The sequence below is a fragment of the Tinamus guttatus genome, unplaced genomic scaffold (genome assembly GCF_059628265.1).
Source record: "Tinamus guttatus ecotype Peru unplaced genomic scaffold, ASM5962826v1 Tinamus_guttatus_pri_ptg000446l, whole genome shotgun sequence".
In the NCBI taxonomy this organism is placed as follows: Eukaryota; Metazoa; Chordata; class Aves; order Tinamiformes; family Tinamidae; genus Tinamus; species Tinamus guttatus.
Window position 1 is genome coordinate 624,539 of NW_028288980.1, and position 18,142 is coordinate 642,680.

The window sequence follows — 18,142 nt, forward strand, 5'->3', positions numbered from 1 at the left end:
CCCAGGAGTCAGGGGATGCTGGAGAGACGTGGGAGAGGCCTGTGGGCCCTTTGGATGCTCCCACCTGCTGCCTTAGGAGCTTGATGGGTTGGCCAGAGCAGCATGGCTGGATTTCCCTGGGGCAAGTGAATTTGAGTCACGGGCTATTTTTTCTCCGGGCTCTGTGCCCTGCTGGCACCTGCTGGTGGCCTCACTTCTCCTTCACATCAGTAAAGTGTGGTGCAGTCATCCCCCCAGGATATCCAATGCCAGTGTCATTCAGCATTTGTGTAAGCATCAACGTTGGTGTCCGAAGGCGGCCTTGGCCACAGCACAGGTAATGTGCAGATCTCCAGGGGACAGTGGTTATTGGGGAGGTTTGAAAGCATCCCCTGGTCCTTTAGGTAGTGCAAGCCAGTCCTCGTGGATCTCTATGGAGTGCCCAAGAGCAAAGAAAGGGCATCATCGCCTAGGGCCTGGTAATTTGGGTCCTGAAGGTCTTGTTTCTTGTGGGGCATCACTGGCCTCCTCCTTACATAGCCTTGCTCCTCTTTTTTTCTTTCATGGTGGCTGAGCACGGTGGGGAGCAGCTCTCCAGAATGTCCCAATGTTTGGAGTGCGAAGGGCACACTTGCCCACAGCACAGCTCAGCAGCAGGGGTTTTTGGGGCTTGGTGCTTTGGGTGATGGTGGTCCTGTCTCTTGGGGGGCAGCACTGGCATCCTCCACCCATAGCCTCACTCTTTTTTATTTGAATGCTGGATGAGCATAGCAACAACAAGCAGCGATTGAGGACATCCTGGATCCAAGCACTTCCACTGTAGTAGATGTGAGCGGCCGCATGACAGGTGTGTGTGTGTGGGCTCGTGGGATAGGCAGGAGAATCCCAAGGACGCTTTTGGGTAGTGCGTACTGGTCCTTGGGGATCTCTGTGGAGTGCCCCTGGCCATAGACAAGGCATCATGGCCTGAGGCCAGGGAATTTTGGTCCTGTGGGTCTTGTTTTTTGGGGAGCAGTATTAGCATCCTCCAGTCATGGCCTCATTCTTTTTCTTGGATTTCAGCAATGAGCAGCAGCTGAGTACATCCTGGGACCAAGCACCTTCACGTTGGAGGCACTCACGCAGCATGCAGAGGGGGCTCCACTGCAGCAGAGGATACTGTGATTCTCAAGTGCTACTTCCTTTTGTTGTGTATGTTTTATACTTGAATAAGTGCCATGGTTGTATCTGGAAATGTTTGGAGCGCAATGTCAGTAAAAGGAGAGAATGCTACAGACATGGCCTTAAAAATTACTTTTATTAGAATTCTGTGCACATGACTTCACTGTGTTGTGTATACCCTCGTTCTTTGGCTATTGTAGAACCACACATATTATTTTGACAAAACATGTTTTCTAAATAAAAGATACTACCAAAATCATGCTACTCTATTCCTGCTCTTTGTCTGAAATTTAGACCCTACTTTTTCTGATAATTGGTTTAAATAAAAAGTTTAATGCTTGTATGAAATAACTGTGCATCCTGGGTATACTTAGAAAGAACTCATTGTGCAAAAATAGCTCTTTTTGGAGTTTGCTATGAGTGCTTATTTTTGTCTTTTTTTTCCCCTTGGACTTTAGTATTGTATTTTATCTTACCATCCTTTAAACATCGGTTTCTCTCACATATTTTCTTTTCGTCTTATAAATCTATGAGGTCTGTTTCAACAGACACTGTGTGACAAAAATGATTGGTGCAACAAAAATCTCTAATTTGGTGTGTATATGAGACGATATATCAGCCTTTGCCACACTGCTGCAGTTCTCAGAAAAGTCCTGAATGCACATGTGATTTCTTCTGGACTAATGTGTCTGTATAGTGGCTGTTTTTCCTGTTCAAAACTAGGTCGTTCCAGAAATTTTGTAGTAGCAGCGCTGTTTCCTTCTGAAAGGCCAAGTGACTACAGAAAGGTGTCAAAAGGATCTGCTTCGCTTTGCTAGTTTAACAAGTAACCAGAAAACAATTTCAGATCAGCACAATGTTTTGTGAAGTGCATAGTACTAACACAGTTTGAGTCTTAGGATATCTCTACAAGAGAAGACCCAACGCTTTGTGGCATATGAGCTTAAGACGGTAATATATAAATGATTTTTTAAAATTTTACTAAACTTTGTTAACTAAAAGTATGATAGAGGTTATTTTTCCACTGTTGTTTTGGGATAGTTTCTGTCATCCTTCTGGTCCAAAGATTTATACATCCCAGTTAAAAATACTCTCGTACAATAACTGTGTTTTATGTAAAGAAGCATGCTTTGCATGAGGATGTTAAGTTATTGTGACGGTATGTTTTAACAATAGCTTTTATCTTTTTATCCTGTCACTGAGGATTATTTTCAAAAATTGAGATTTTCAGGCAAAAAATTGTAATGGTCCTTGAGCAAGTGTTCTAAAGGTCATATAGCATCCTGCATAACCAGCTGGAGAAGTAAATGTATATTTAGACATTTTATGCATCTGTTGCCCCCACAACCAAAGCAGTAACTTGCAGTGAACATTTCAGCCTGCTGATCACTAAGCCCCCAGACTAGTTCTGTTTCTCAGTTAAGGGTTCCTCTGAGGCAAACTCCTCTTGAATTGTGTCCTGCACCTCTGCAAGGCCAACTCCATGAGCAGCTTTCCTGTAAAAAACAGCATCATGATCTGCTGCTTCCTCTCCAGGCGTGATGAGGAGAAGGATCCATCAAGCAGATACAGGAAACATTATTTTTGGTACTCTGACACTGACTGGAAGAAAATTAAGCTGGAAGCCAGTCAGAGAAGGTGGTGGTTTTTTCTTTTAAAAGACATACAGAAATGTGCTGTGATATCCAGAGAGGGAAGATGCCTTGCTCACATCGCAGCCTTTTGTAGGGCTGCTGACATCAGCTGGTAGAATAAAATCACACCAAGAAAAGTGTGGTTTTCACTCACATAGCAGAGAAAAGGTGTATTTGAGAGGGATTGTTTTCTGACATTATCTTCCATGGAAGTGGCACAATAGGATTATTGCTTATTAATATAGAGACATTGTGTTACTCTATCTGTAGAAAACAGAATGATTCTAATGGAGATTGAATATCTCTACATTAACATTTAGCAAAACGGAACCATTCTATACTGCAAAACTTTTAGCCAAGCCACACTGACCAAGTCTGTGGACTGTAAATATGAAATCCAACCACACTGAAACCCACTGAAATGTGAAATCCAACCCCAACCCCTACAGACTACATGGGGAGCAGGATTTTTTCCCTAATAGCACAGAATGCACTGTGTGATCCAAGAGATCAGAGGTGTTTCAGATTAAGCAGAGCTGCAGCATGGCAACAATGAAGAAGCAGCAGAACTAAGGATGGGCCCCTAAAACCATATGATTGCCAGCTTGGAGAATGAATTTTCCCTCATTCCCCAACAACCAGTGCTTCCCAGATGAAAAAGAAAAAAAATACATTCTGTTAACCTATTAATTTAGAGAACAGTCCAGACATTGCGCTCGTGAGAGGTAACATAATTACAGTTTATTTTATTAAATGCAGTACAGCATCATAAGACTGTGAAGAGATATCTGTCAAACCTGAGAAGTGAGTATCACAGCCACATAAACAAGAAAATATCCCCAAAACACGAAGGTACTGAAAACAAGAAAGTACTGAAGAGCTTATAGTGACCCAGGTAAAAATAGTAAAATTCTCCTAGATGCTTTGGGATGCGCTGATACTAGTGTTAGCTTGTAACAAATATATTGTAGATTTGAATTCATGTCTATCTGGTTTATCTGCTTGTCACAAGATCATAACGTAATTACATGTGGAAGAAGTCTAGGAAATAAGTAATAATATGTTTACTCAACATGTATACTATTCAGTAATGAGTCACTAATACCAGGGAAAAAAAGCTCTTGAAACTAATTTCAGCTCCTTCTGTGTATGTTAACACTTGAAAGTACACTTTAGTCTTTTCTGTTGGATTACCTAGCAAAATTACTGGAAACCTTTACTTTCAAATTCCCTTTCCCCTTACCCATTTTCCTCTTTGAAAGCCCTCACGCGAAATCCTTTGAAACGGCCTCTATAAAATTCGGGGCCGACATGAGTATCGTAAACGTGCAGATGATGGCGAAGAGGGTGAACGCAACCAGGCAGAGCCGGTCTATCACGGCCGCCGCGAACTTCCACTCGCTGCAGATTTCCTCGCCCTCGTCCTGCTTCCTGAAGCGCGTGGCGATGAACTGCACCTCCTCGAGGATCTTCAGCATCACCGGCAGGGCGTCCGCGACATCCCTCTTGGCCGCAAAGCGGGTGTCCTCCGGCAGGGCCCGGCCCGCGTCGCGGCCCCGGGGGCTCTCCGCGCTGGCGTAGCTGCAGAGCACACTGCCGTTGCTCGACTGCTGCCCGGGCAGGAGGTGCACCTCAGCGCTGTGCGCGCTCGCGGGGTGCTTGCCGTAGCCGTACTTGCAGGAGAGCGGCTTTATGCTTTCCCCAGGCTTCTTCATCCGCAGAAACCAGGCGCACCAGTTGAGGAGGATGACGCGGACCTGAAAGCGCAATCAGAGCATGAGCGGAGCCAGCGTTTTGACATTTCCTGAAGCATTTAGTGGCAGCTATAGCCACAGAATCATAGAATCATAGTATCACTATGCTTGGAAAAGACCTTCAAGATCATCGAGCCCAACCGTAAACCCATCCCCACCACTCCTGCTAAACCACGTCCCTAAGCACCTCATCTATATGTCTCTTGAACACTGCCAGTCGCGTGGACCCCACCACTTCCCTGGGCAGCCTGTTCCAAGGCTTCACTGCTCCTTCCATGCACAAATATTTCCTTATGTCTACCCTGAGTCTCTCCTGGCACAACTTGAGTATGTTCAAATGGTAAGTCTCTCCGTTTGCTACATTCACCAGCTAAGCGAGGTTTTCCAGATCTGGGCCATTTCCCAAAATGACATTTTCAGACCTACTTTGGGCACACTGGTGTTCAATGCCCAACAGCTCAGAGAGCAAAGGAGATTGAAGGTGTTCACTTTCCAGAAAGACCCTTGGCCTCCTTCTTTTGCGAGCAATCCTGGATTTAAGTGATGGAGCAGAAGGCACAAAGTTGGCTGCATCCTCTTACAACCTCTTCTCAGTTTACAGGGAGAGATATAATCTTAAAGATTCTTAGATTGTGCTGATTATGCTGACTATGCTGACAATGCTGGACAGACTACCTGAATTCTTTTGCATAAGCCCTCTCTGAAACCCCTACTGTTTAAGTGTATGTAAACGGCCTTTATTATTATTATTATTTGAAAGCTATTGCAATGCTGTTTTAAGCTCAGTCACACACACAGCAGGCCTTTTTCTCCAAAAACAACAGCAGTTGATCAATTAAATTAGGCAGTTCAAAATTTGGATGTTATTATTAACAGCTGTAATTTCCTCATGCTTTGGGGTAAAACTAGCTACTTTAACAGTTCATGGGAGCTTTCTAACCTGCGCACAGCCGTTTATGAGGCAAATATTTCCCATTAAGTTTGTCAGATGAGCTAGCTCAGGAGAGCACATCCAGCATTTTCCCTGTGATCTGATCTTCACATCTCTTCTCTGAACCCTGAGCTTACTAGATTTCCCATTTTTAGTGCTGATGGAATAGGAAGGCAAACAGCAGCAAACTAAATAAGCAAAATTTGGTAACTGTAAAATCCTCCAAAGAACACGTAAACAGGAATGGATATTGGCAAGGGGCTGGCAAGAGTCACTCTAGGAATACCGGTGGCCTCTTCAATTAATTGTTCATTCTGGTTGCAACCAAATTATCTTCTTTTCAAGAAAAAAGAAAGAAAGAAAGAAAGCACAGAATGGCATCTGGCTTCACTCCTCCACCCAGCATTGCCCTTAGGACGCTGCTTCTGCAACTGTGGCCATGCAAGCCCCAGGGCCACCCCTTGTTCATGAGGCAGTGTCAGAGAGCGGCTGAGTTGCTGTCTCCTGCATTTGCACTGCGTTGTCTCCTGTGTTTGGACCATGTAGAGGGCAAAATGCTGCCTGTGCTTTGCTGTAATGATAAGCATAACTTCACAGAGGAGGAGGCACTAATTGCCACAGCAGGGAGCAATAATAGTAAAACACAAAAGCCAAGACGAGTGGAAGATGGTTATGCAGTTCTTAAGTTTTGCAGTGGGAGTTCTTCTGGCTCACAGCCTTGTGCTCCTTTCCCCTGGGTCCTTCTGCCTTCCTCCTTCTAATGCATCTTTTATTCCTCACCCTGAAAAGCCATTTTCACGAGTTTCAAATTATTCTGCTTTCACCGTTGGCTTTAAATGTTTTATTATTTCCTCCATGGTCACCACAGACAAACGCAAAACTATAACGTAGCAGGTTAAAAATAATCCATCCTGGATTTAATTGAACTTCCTTAATTAAAATGTCCTCTGACTGCTTATGGACACATGATTACATATCATCATGGAACGATATAAAGGCTTTAATTGCTAACAATATTTCAACAGTATTGGTGGTGAGGATAGAGGGAACTTTATTCTGCCATAATGTGAAATTTCAAAACACTAGACCAGGCAAACTTTCTTATTAGAAAATGTTAATTATGTCTGCCTTCGTTCTTCAAGGAGATGTGGAGGGGAAGCTCTATTCTGCAGAAATATCCAATTCCATCAAAGGTGGAAAAACATCCCATAATCGTTAACAAGGTTAGAGCTCTGCAAAACACTGATGTGTGGCTCTGCTGGGGATATGTGCAGGGAGTGAGTAGTTCTGGGGGTATCTGCTGAGCCTGGAATTGCAGAGAGTAAATTTCAGGTACACAATTTCCTTCTCTCTTCACATAGGCATCCTAATATGTTGCTGCTTTTATAGCAAAAAACTACATGCCTTGGGGGGGAAAAAAAAAAAAGGAAAAAAGAAAAAAAGGAAGAAAAAGGAGGTAAACAGGTAAACAGGCCCTGAAAGATGCTGTAAGAATAAAATCAAAATCAGGACTGTGCCGTAAATCCTAATGGCTGAGCAATGGCCATGGTTTGCAGAGACCTTGTGACCTGTCACTATCGAGGCATCAGTCTCTTCCCACACAACTGGAATTCACCACTTTTGCCTGGAAATTGTCCAGCCCAGTCTGCTTGCCTGGACTACAGCTATTGCAGTCTGTTGTTTGGACTCTCCACTGATGCCTTCTGCAGGCTTTGCTTCCTGATAGTAGTATTTTTAAGTGTGTGGCAGTTCCTGGCAGGCCATTGAGCTTTGTTGTTGAAGACTGAGAATCCCTTGCATGCAACATTTCTAACCAAAAAATAGTGGACCTTAGCAGGTTTGTGGCAAAATCACACAGTACGTGACTAGATCTTTCTTACCGGTAGATCCTACCTTGTCATTCTTTGACTAGCTGCTGTCAAATGCAGACTGTATGGGTGTTGTGTTCAGAAATACATTCACCATTGTCTTGGACGAAGGCACAGTGAAGGCACAGCGCAATCCTTCATGCAAGACTGGGAGGAGTGATTGATACCCCAGGGCTGTGTTGCTGTTCTGAGGGACCTCAACTGGCTGGAGAGTTGGGCTGACAGTAACTTCATGAGGTTCAACCAAGGGGACTGCAGAGTCCTGCCCGGAGGGAGGAATAACTGCACACACCAGGACAGGCTGGGTGTGACCTGCTGGAGAGCAGCTCTGCAGAGAGCGACCTGGAGGTCCTGGTGGGCAAGATGTCCATGAGCCTCCAGTGTGCCCTTGTGGCCAAGAAGGCCAGTGATGTTCTGGGTTACACGAGCAAGAAGGCTGCCAGCAGGTAGAGGAAGCGATGGGGGCCACATCTGGAGTACTGCCATAGTTCTGGGCTTTCCAGTACACAGTCAACCCCTATTTTCCTCTACATCTAGCCAAGAATCTTTTGTCAAATATGTTTCTACACATCTTCTTGCCAATGACAAAAGAAAAATCCTCTCTTTTCTAGAAGTGGGCTGAGCTGTGTACCTCTCCCAAACATATACGGGAGAATGGACCCATGATTCCACACTTCCCATGATTGTTCAAATCTTTTTTACTTTTTTATTGCATTTTTCACTATAGATTCCTTGGATTCACTCTTTAGGAAGGAAGTCCTTTCAGTACTCCAGGATGGGCACAGCAGTTTCCACTCCTATGGATTGCCCCAATTCTTGCAGGAACTCCAGGAAGCTCCAAATGACTGATAGGAAAGAATAAAATCCTCTCCCCGGTAGTTTTCAGATATACATCATTTCTGTGTTCTGAAGTTTGTAAGCAACAAGTCAGGTTTGATAGCTTGTTGTAGAAATGCAAGAGTTCTTCTTGCTTTGTCCTACAGAATGGATGATTCGTGCGATGAAGGCCTGGTTTCACGGGTCTAGTTAGGTATAATGCCAAATCCCGGTATACTGTAGAGGCAGCTAGTCCTGTGTTAGCATGCAACATTCATTTGTCACAGAGATCTGCAGAACTGTTTTCTTAGGCTTGTCCTGTTTCTCGGGAGACTTCGAAAAGAATCAGGAATGATAATTTCCTCCAATGTGTAATCATCACAGTGAATTAACACATAGTGATTGAAAACATATTGAAGAATCAAGTTAATGGAGATGGCCTCAGACAGATGGCTCCTTGATGGTCTGACAAGGAGCAAGAATTGGGTGGCAGGGACCGTGAGCATATTTAATATGATGTCTCAGATCATGCCCTGACTTCTAAGAAGGCAAAAGACACAGCACAATTGTCCAAGGGATGTTGTGCTGCTGCAGACTCTGTCCATCTGGATATCAGAAGCATGTTTATCCAGACTGCTGTCCCTAAGTGCTGCTTACGCAGAGCAAGCCAATCTAGAATTCAACTGTTGTGCATCCTTGCAACTGAGCTCTTCTTAATTTACATAGCATTTAAGGAAGTGTTTAGTAGGTATGCTCAATGTAGCTTTTTTTTTTTTAATTTGCATTGACACTATAATTGATTTTTAAAGAAGATATATCAGTTCTATTTCGGAAACTAACATTGGTAGCCAAGTGAAATTTCACATCACGTCAAGATAATTGTCCAGCATGCCAAATAAATAGAGGATGCTGTAAAAGCAAATTTCTTTGAAACCAGGTGACAGTGACTATTGGAATCTGCTTCAGCTTTCGTTGTTTTTCCTTTGTAGTAGCAGTGTGTTCCCTGCTTATCCTAAAATCCATTCTTGGGAATGTGCAAGAAAAAAAAAGGTTTTTATTTTTAGCTTGAAAATCAGTTGTTGAATATTTACGACCAAAGCTGCTTACCCATCTGGGCATCTTTCCTGCTTGAGGGTCATGATGATGAAACTGTAAAACCAGCACTGTTACCACCACAGACAGACCAACGATGACCATAATGCTTGCGAAATATTGAGCTGCAATAGAAAGGAGAATTTCCATTAGGTGAGAAAAAAAAAAAGCAAATAACATTCCTCAGCCAGCCCCTGAGAGCCGTCCTGTGTCACATCCAAACACCCTGTTCTTGGTACTAGCAGCATTGCTGAAGGGATGTGCTTTGTTCATTGGGTTGCAGGACCCCCCGGCAAAGTGTGACCATGACACCATTTCTTTACCTGCTCTCCCCATCTTCACTGCATCTTTTTCAGCATCTTCTTCCACAACCTCCCTCAAGCCCAAGTCTCCTGAGTTCCAGCTGTATTCTCACCTTATGGCTACATCTAAGCCTGCCGTGCTGGGGAGAAGACCCTCAAAGACCCTCAAAGTCAGAACTGCAACTAATTTAAGCCCCGGTACAGCCTTCTCATGCTGGGAGTTATGTTGAAGCACTGGAAAGTAAAGAAGAAATGCCCACAGAGCTCACATTTGAAGACTACTGTGCAAAACACTAGGGATCATGACAGCTGGATCATAGGGAGCGAGGTGGGACAACTCGTGACACTGACTTTGCTCATAACCTCCTCCCTGCCCACTCCTCCCTGATGAGCCATGCAGGAGAAGTCAAGGATTTTAATGATGACTCCAAGGCAAGTTCTGTGCCAGGCTTTGTTTCCTAACACCGCTTTCCTTAGCAGCAAAGAGCGTATTTTTAATAAGGAGGTCCCAGTGCCTTCCTGAAACCAATGCTATAACTGCTCCAGGAGGTTTGCATGGCTTTCCATGGCAAAATGAATTATGCAGCTGGGTTAGCAGAATACTCCTGAGGGCAAGGTGAATGGAAAGGTCTCTCTTACGCTTACTTATGGAAGAATAAAGCCAACAGTGGTGCAGAAACAGAACAAACCATGAATTCAGTTTAGAAAAGGTGTCTGATCTGACTCCAAAATGCATCATATAACAGGAACAGATCCATGTTGCTATCACTAGTATAATTACTGCCACAAGTCACTAAATCCTGCAGTAAATTCTATGCATTTAGATGCTACCAATAAGACTTTCCGGCCTAAAGTGGTCAATTAAAAACATCTTTGGCTTGGATTTTTCATAGACCCTTGAAAAATTAACATAGAACCTGATCTCTTTCAGGCATGATGTGTCTGCTCTTTTATTGCTGATTTCCTTCTGTTTCTTTGCCAGGGGAGGTATGACATGACACACTACCTGGACACCTGCTCTAACACCTGGGAGCTGCCAGGCTCAGTCTCAGCATTGCCAGAAGAGGACCAGGTGCTGTAGTCGTGGCAAACACATATCTAATAGAGCCACAGACACTTCTTAAATGATCAGTGATGACAACAGCTGCTTCTTTTTGCAAACATCCTCTGACACTGTAGAGCAAAACCTGTGTCAAAAGGATGGCCTTGAATTGCAATCCAAGGCTTTAGGACCTTCAATACTGTCGGTATCATTTTAGGACATTCTTTACCTAACATCAAGGAAGCACCTTAAGATTATTTTAGAGATGTTTTGGAAGACCTTTCACTCGAGAGAAACTTGATTAACCTTAAGGACTGGTAGTAAAACAAGGTATATAAAACAGAAACCCTAAGAAAGGCAAGAAGATCCCAGAGGGATGCTTTGCTTTGTTGGAATTATTACTGAACACTTACAAGGAAATCAGTGTGTTATCCAGATTTATTAACCCAGTTAATCGAGAGGCAGAGCTTCCCCACTGTGGCAAGTTATAGTCCTGGTTTTATTATTGAAATGATGGAGGAGGAAGGGAAGTGTCATACTCAGGTATTCCCAGAGGCTGGGCTAGATATATCCCATCCAATTCTTTTTTTTTTTTTTCATGGAGAAAGTTGCAACACTCATTGCTTTGGGAAGAGCACATTTAACACAGAGTCAAAAACTGTAAAGAACTGCTGAGAACTGAGAACATCTGACGCCTGGGAGAGGCTGAGGAGAGGCCTGGAGTCAGCGAGCAGCCAGGAAGGAGCATTAAAGGGCAGGAAGAAAAGCACATAGTAGAATCAAAAGGAGGCAGAGAAAAACTGAAAGGGTGGATGTGAAAGCAGCAGCAGCTGAGGAGATACAGGCACATGAGAGAAAATGTAAAAGAAGATTAATCTCATCTTCTTCATCTAGTCAGAACCACTAGTGGCTTTTGTTCTTAACTTAAAACAATCTGTAATTCTTGGAGGGGGTGAAGCACGAGACTGCTTCCTTGTCTCAGCAATTTGCAGACTGGCTTGTTGTGTGACTGAACTGCAAGAAGTCACCCAAGCAGCTGGTGAAAGCATATTTATCCACAGCTTCTTCTTTACTGAAATAAAATAAATATGATGAAGAAGACCGAGAAGGAGACAAGGCTGTAAATATGTTAGACTAGTAGAGCCCTGAGTAGCAAGTAAGCATTATGAATTTAGAACAAGGAAGCGGGTGAGCATTGTCAAAGAAGAGGACAGACGGAAATGCAGTTTATACTACCTGGAGGTGGCAATAACTCATTTTTTTGCATGGTATTTGATATGTCCAACCCAGGTGTCAAGATTTGTGTGGGTGCTAATATGGACTGAGGAAGTGACTGTTCCTTGTACTCATGCGTCCCAAATTTCGTCTTTTCAAACAATGTATGAGCACACCATTTTTCAGGTGGTCCACACTTTCTGCAATAAACCACCTTTTAGATCAAAATACAGGTTCTTGACCTAAAAGTCATGGCACTACTCTGAAGCGAGCTGTCAGGAAATAATGATTTGCACTGCTTTGGAGTTTACTTGGGGATGTATTAAAAGAAAAGAGAAAAGCGAGATGTTTAACATGTCTCCATGCTCAACAGAATGTCTGGACACTCTAGGCCTGTAGAGTGCTTGTGGAAGAAACAAATCACCCGACTGGTTTGAAGGGTCTGAACACTTCACTTTTACACTTCATTTTTAGGGTTTGGCTAAAAGAACCAGAACGTGCCCTTATCTGACGTGACAAAACGCTCTGGCCTCAATACCTCCCCCATGCACCATCGAGGGAGAGCAGCCAGCGCTGAGCTTACTGCAGCCGTGGGCTGAGTTCAGCCCTGCCTGCTGCTGCTTCACTGCATGACCACGTTTCCTCAGCCATCTGGGGCTGATCTGAAGGACCACGGTCTGCAATCGGTGTGCGTTGCGTCAAGGGGAGCGGAGGAAACAGCCAGACAAGGCCAGGTTTGCTAAGTAGATGTTTTAGGGTTTAGCACCTTATGACCCATTTTCTTGCAGCAGTGGGACTGCTAGAGGGGAGATGTGGTCAAGGTAGAGGCCGAAGAGGGGACAGAGATCCATGTCACACTCCTCACTCATGAGGAGACACAAACCTGCCTTGACCAGGGCTAGCGATTTAGTAGTGTTTCTTGAATAAATTTTCTTAAAGGAACGTTTCCTAAAGAATCACCACTAAAATAGGCTGGTTCATCTATGTCTGAAAACATGTAAAATAGGTTGCATCACCTAGGTCTGTAGGCATCCAGGATCACGGAGGAGGAACAGGGACCTCTGCAACCCTGTCCACGCCATACGGTGTGGCCTGAGGTGTTTCACCCCGGGGTGATATTGCATGCCTGGGTGAGGAAGCGGTGCTGTTACACTGCATTGCCTTGAATCCCTCAGAGCCATTGCTGACTGCGATGGGAGATGGATTCATCTCTCCTTCGGCAAAGATCTCGATTTTTTTTTGCTAGGTAACTAAATGCTACATTATAAGCCGAGTTTTTTAAGGTGCTCAGTCCCTGAGTCCAACCTTGCAGCCCATCCTGAGACATTGATTTTTGAAAACATGCCTGCAGCAATGCAAGATTAATGAGATCCCAGTGACTGTTTTATCAGGGCCTGCTGGAAGCACGTAAGCATGATCTTCAGTTGTATAATCTTAAGGAGGCTCTCCTAAAAGGATAACGGCTAAGGGGCAGAGTTACAGTTAGGAATATGACTTGATCTGGGGAAACTACCTTCCTCGTTACTTCTTAATGCATGATTTGCTACCCCTAATTACAAGATCGCTCTCAAACAAGGAATATAGTGTAATGAGGTCTGGGATATGCAGACTGCAAATAAGGAGGCACAATGCTCTTTGAAAAAAAGAATTCAGGCGTATGCCTATTGCCTATGGGATGGATTGATCCTTCTTCAGAGGCGGCCACAAGGCCATTACCAAAAATGAACTTGAGCATCCAGTGCTGTTTACATGAATTATGCTTTGTTAAAACAAAGAAGCCCTAGCAGTTTATGTCTGGATGCCATAAATGTCATTATCACACGAATTACCTAAACTCCTAGTTTGAATTTACAGCATCAGAATTTGCACGGAAGCTCTAATTTAAATTATATTATTTGTGCAGTTTCAAATTGGTCCCTGAACTGGACTTATGCGTGGATCTCCCTCCTCATATAATGCCCTCAGTTGCTGTACAAGCTTATTATGCATTAAGGGCAGGACATCTCCATGAAATCACTGGCTTTTTAAGTGAGAAACAAATACGTGTGCAAGTTAATAGGCTTACAGAAATGTGGTGGAGCAAATGCTATCATATCTCTGAGCTGCATGGCTCAGGCTTTGGGATTTCACCCAGTGATAGTGCCACCAGCTCAGTAATTTCAGGTGTGTAACACCTCTGGAGTTCTCTGCATTTCTCTAAGTTTCTTCCTTATGGGATGATCTCCAGCTGTCTAGCTACACTGGCTTTTTATAAATATATTTTTTAAAGAGAGAAGTTAAAAATAGGTCAAATCATGAGCTCAGACATAGTGCCCATGGGGCAAGATGAAGCCGCCCCGGGATGGGTAAGTTTAGGACACATCTGCTGCTGTATAATCATGGTCTGAACGTCTGCTCAGGAGCTTCCAGCACCAGCAGGCACCTCCAGGGCCCAGCAGCGAAACAAGCCTTGCTCATATAATCAACTTGTGCTGAATTCTGGCCAAACCATTGTGTTTGTAAATGCCATGGGACGTAAATGCTCTGATCCAAATGACTGAGCTGGTTTCTTTTGCTATGGGTGGTTAATTTTTTAAACATAAGCAGAAGCATCCTTGCCTTGGTTCCCAGGCTTTTACCAACATCATGGATGAGTTTGCAGAAGCCCTTCAGTTTTTGAAAGATTGCAATGTCTTGTATGGCACATATGCAATGCTGCTGAAAACTAAGCTCTGAAAACTCCTATTTCCCCCAAACAGGGGGAATTTTCTGGAGAACAGCAGCAAGGGGATAAATGCAGTCACCCAGACTCCTAATTGGAGCATTCTGCCTCACTGAGTAAAAGAAGACTCCAGCAGACATCATCCCATGGGGTAGCAAAGACACTGAGCTCTAATTTCTAGGCCACGTTTTGCCACTTGCTCCTTACAGGTGAAAAGAAAAATAAAAATCTGCTTGCTGTTAATGTGAATCTATTGGGCTGCACAGAAAACTGGAGTCCATCTTGCAAGCAGTTGCATGTGGTGAGGGAGAAAGTCTACTGTGGGAAGTTTCACAGAGTTATTGCAAAAGGCAAGGCAAGGGAAGGAAGGGAGATGCTTTGCAGGCAGGTTAGAGCAGGGAGAAGCAGGTGCCCTGCCCCTTAAGCTCATTTAGGCTAGAAGGTGCCTCGTTTATTGAAAATACCAGTTGAGGTCAAGAGAGAGCAGCCTCGCTTAAAAAGGATCAAGATGCAATTTCCTCATTTTTTTGCAAATGGATCAGACATGAGAAGTCAGTTCCTTTCGTCATGTTATATCAGAGCAGCTTTCCTCTGTACCCCTAACAATGACTGCAAACTGCAGCTCTGCTTTCTTCTCACGATCTCACTGTTACGTAAACACTGAGGTCAAATGGCAGAGGAAAGTAAGATATATAGCATGTTAGGGACCAGTGTTGTGGGACAGGCAAAAACTGGGAGTATTCACACAGGTCCAGAAGAATGCAAGTTTAGTTTTTAAAACCCAAGTCCTAACAGTACAAAGCCAAGTGTATGGGTCAGAGGAACTCTACTCCCATGCACAGGAAGACCAGCAACAGTGATTTTTCCTGCAGAACAGCAGTTGATCCGTCAGGATCATATTGCTTGCAATCCTCTTTAAACTGCATGTTCTAGGAGATTCATTTATTATTGTAGCTTGGTGCTAGTCATGGAGATTCTCCAAGAACTGAGCAAGCTGTCCAAGAGTCCACCCCTTCCTCCTGAAGGATTTTCAGCCAGAACTGGATCACACTGGAAAACTGCAATCATCCTGGTATTGCCTTCAAGACGCCTGGCAATATTCTGAGATCACCTATTCTGGGACTTCTAGGAATATGGATTTAAAACTAAGCACTCTGTGCAAGAGAGTTCGCAAGTTTTAAGGCATGCCAACCCAGACTGCCTGGTTTTACTCAAAACTCAGTTTGCTTTTGGGGCGTAACATGGGAACATTGAGCGAGAGTAGCCAGGGGATTGCTCTAGGCATCCTTTTGCTGGATAGCTCAAATCAGTCTCCAGGGTCCATGTATTAGAATTATTCTTTACAGCGTTTTACAGTATGAAATTTGTTTAATGAACAGATGAAAGGAACAGACTGTCTTTAACCTACATGACAACTTTGAAAGGTGCGTTTCTAATACATTTGATATGCTCCAATTATTTAGGCATTATGAAAAAATAGCAATAACACAAGTTGCCAACAAGGCATATTTAATATATTAATAGTGAGAAGAGAATCCTTCATCATATTTTTGGCTCTGTGATCCAGAAATAATGAAAAGGTGTGAGAACTCCTAATACTTGAGCCAACAGTCCCCCGGAGAAAGGGACTTGACCCAGTAGACTTCCCCACTACCCTGATGATCTTTGATATTGATACATTCACAACTAATTAACTAGAAACTTGCTATTACAGCATCAAAATCTGTAAGAATGCATAACTCTTTATAGCTTTCCTTGGCCCAGATCATCTTATCTTCTCTAGTAGGGGCTTGTATTAGAAGGAACTGGTCTAGATAAAGCTATTGCAGTCAGCATAGAAAAGTGTACCCCTGTAATTTAATTCCAAATTTTTCTTTTGTTTTGTTACAACCGTAGCTGCCTCTGTAGATCCTAGATACAGGTATGGCTGGGGGGACTTATTAACTTTCTGGAAGCCCATCTTACTTGGGATAACAGTCATGCTGACTTTCAGTAAGGCGCCCAATTTATTTGGAGTCTTTCAGAAACTTTTGAGCACGCTGCATAGCCCTATGAGTCACCAACCTTACAGACTGCTAGGTCTATCTAACTCCCAGACGTTAGATAATGAGGTTGTCTGACTAAACATCATTTTGTTCTTTTCATGGTCTGCCTCATTGCAGGCTTTAGTTATACAGTGATGAGGCACACCATACATCAGCATCTAGATGTATTGTTTAATTTTTGTTTGTTCATTTATACTGTCCTTTCCTGTGTGGGCATGTGTGTGTGTTCAGCACTTGGTGTTATGGACCTTCATCTGGAGCCTTCTGATGACACTACACTAATAATAAGAGCAATAATCCACCATTCTGAGTCCTGGTAAGGTCTTTAAGATATTTCCATGGCTACCTCTTAGGCTAAGGCTATAATAAAAAGGCTTATATGGCACAAGATCGGATTTCTTATACTTTCTTCGAAGGCAGTTGCCCTCGTAGATCACTGTGTCCTGAAAGTCTTGTTGCCCAACTAAACCTCCAGGTTTTGTGTTAGTCCTATGTTCCCTGCACCTTGCAATTCACCTGCTTACCTGATGTCTTCAAAGCCCCTTTGCACCCCTCTATCAGCTCTCCTCATTTGCACAAACAGTGAAGACTCTAAGATTTACTCTTGACACTGCTAAAATGCAAAACTCCATTAAAAAAAATATAAATAAATAAACAAACAAAGATTCAGTCACAAATAATCTTTTCACAGCACATAGGAATTGCCATAGGGAGCGCACAGAGCAGGCAAAAGCAACTTACCTATCAGTGGGACAGAGTCAGAAGTTGCAGGCATGATCTCAGCCACAAGCAGCATGAACACGGTCAGGGAGAGCAGGACAGTGATACCTGCAGAGAATGAGCAAAGAGGGGAAGGTTGAGGAACGTGATCTCTGATGCTCTCCTGTGATGTCTGTGCTGACAAATACAACCTTGTCCTGGTCTACAGCTAAGCCAAATGCATGATTTTGTGCTTGTCAGGACAGATGAGAGCTTCCACCAAGTGAGAGTATCTTTGAATGCATCTTTATCCGTTCTCTTTCCCCTTGTCACATTACACTCCAAACTTTGTACCCCTTAAAGTAATGGAGAAGTTTTTGTTGCTGATTGAAATGCTGGTCTTGTAAAACTGGGCTCAAACAAAGCCCAGCCAGTTTTTAAGAGCCTGCAGAGACTTCACAGTCAAAAGTAGTCTTTGTCTATTGCTCATGGTATAATGCCCCCCTAACAGCTGTAACCCCACTTACATGTAGCTCTTTATTTGTTTCTTCTGGAAAGGCTGTTGTAAAAACTCACTGTCCTGTTTTACAGCCTGCATGAGCATTATTTCCTATTTTTGGTACTGCCTTTTACCTCAAATAATTCCTTTTGTTGATCTCTCTCCCTAATTTTTATAAACAGCAGTCTTATACCTCTTAGCTCTTGTTTTACTTGATGTAAGCCTGGCCGCTCAACTCCCTGATTTCTCTATGGACCTTCAGTGTCCATGTTTTTTTTTTTCTGAATGTCTTTGTCCAGACCAGTTTTGTGCATAACATAAAAATTAAGGTCTCACCTGCGCCAGCTTTGTGTGTTTCTCACTTCCCCCTGTCTTCTGCTCTTGGAAGTACATATAATAGTGTA

At 43.5% G+C, this 18,142-nt stretch overlaps 1 protein-coding gene across 1 annotated transcript in view; it reads right to left on the minus strand.

Moving 5' to 3' along the window:
• Positions 1 to 3,949: 3,949 nt before the first annotated feature.
• LOC104578640 (neuronal acetylcholine receptor subunit alpha-7-like) overlaps positions 3,950 to 18,142 on the minus strand; it is a 44,716-nt gene continuing 30,523 nt past the window's right edge. The window contains exons 8-10 of the mRNA XM_010226197.2: positions 17,282 to 17,368; positions 9,251 to 9,360; positions 3,950 to 4,531 (exon numbers count right to left, since the gene is read on the minus strand). Coding sequence (XP_010224499.2) covers positions 4,040 to 4,531; positions 9,251 to 9,360; positions 17,282 to 17,368 — 689 coding nt within the window. The 3' untranslated portion in view covers positions 3,950 to 4,039. The remainder of the gene's footprint in view (positions 4,532 to 9,250; positions 9,361 to 17,281; positions 17,369 to 18,142) is intronic.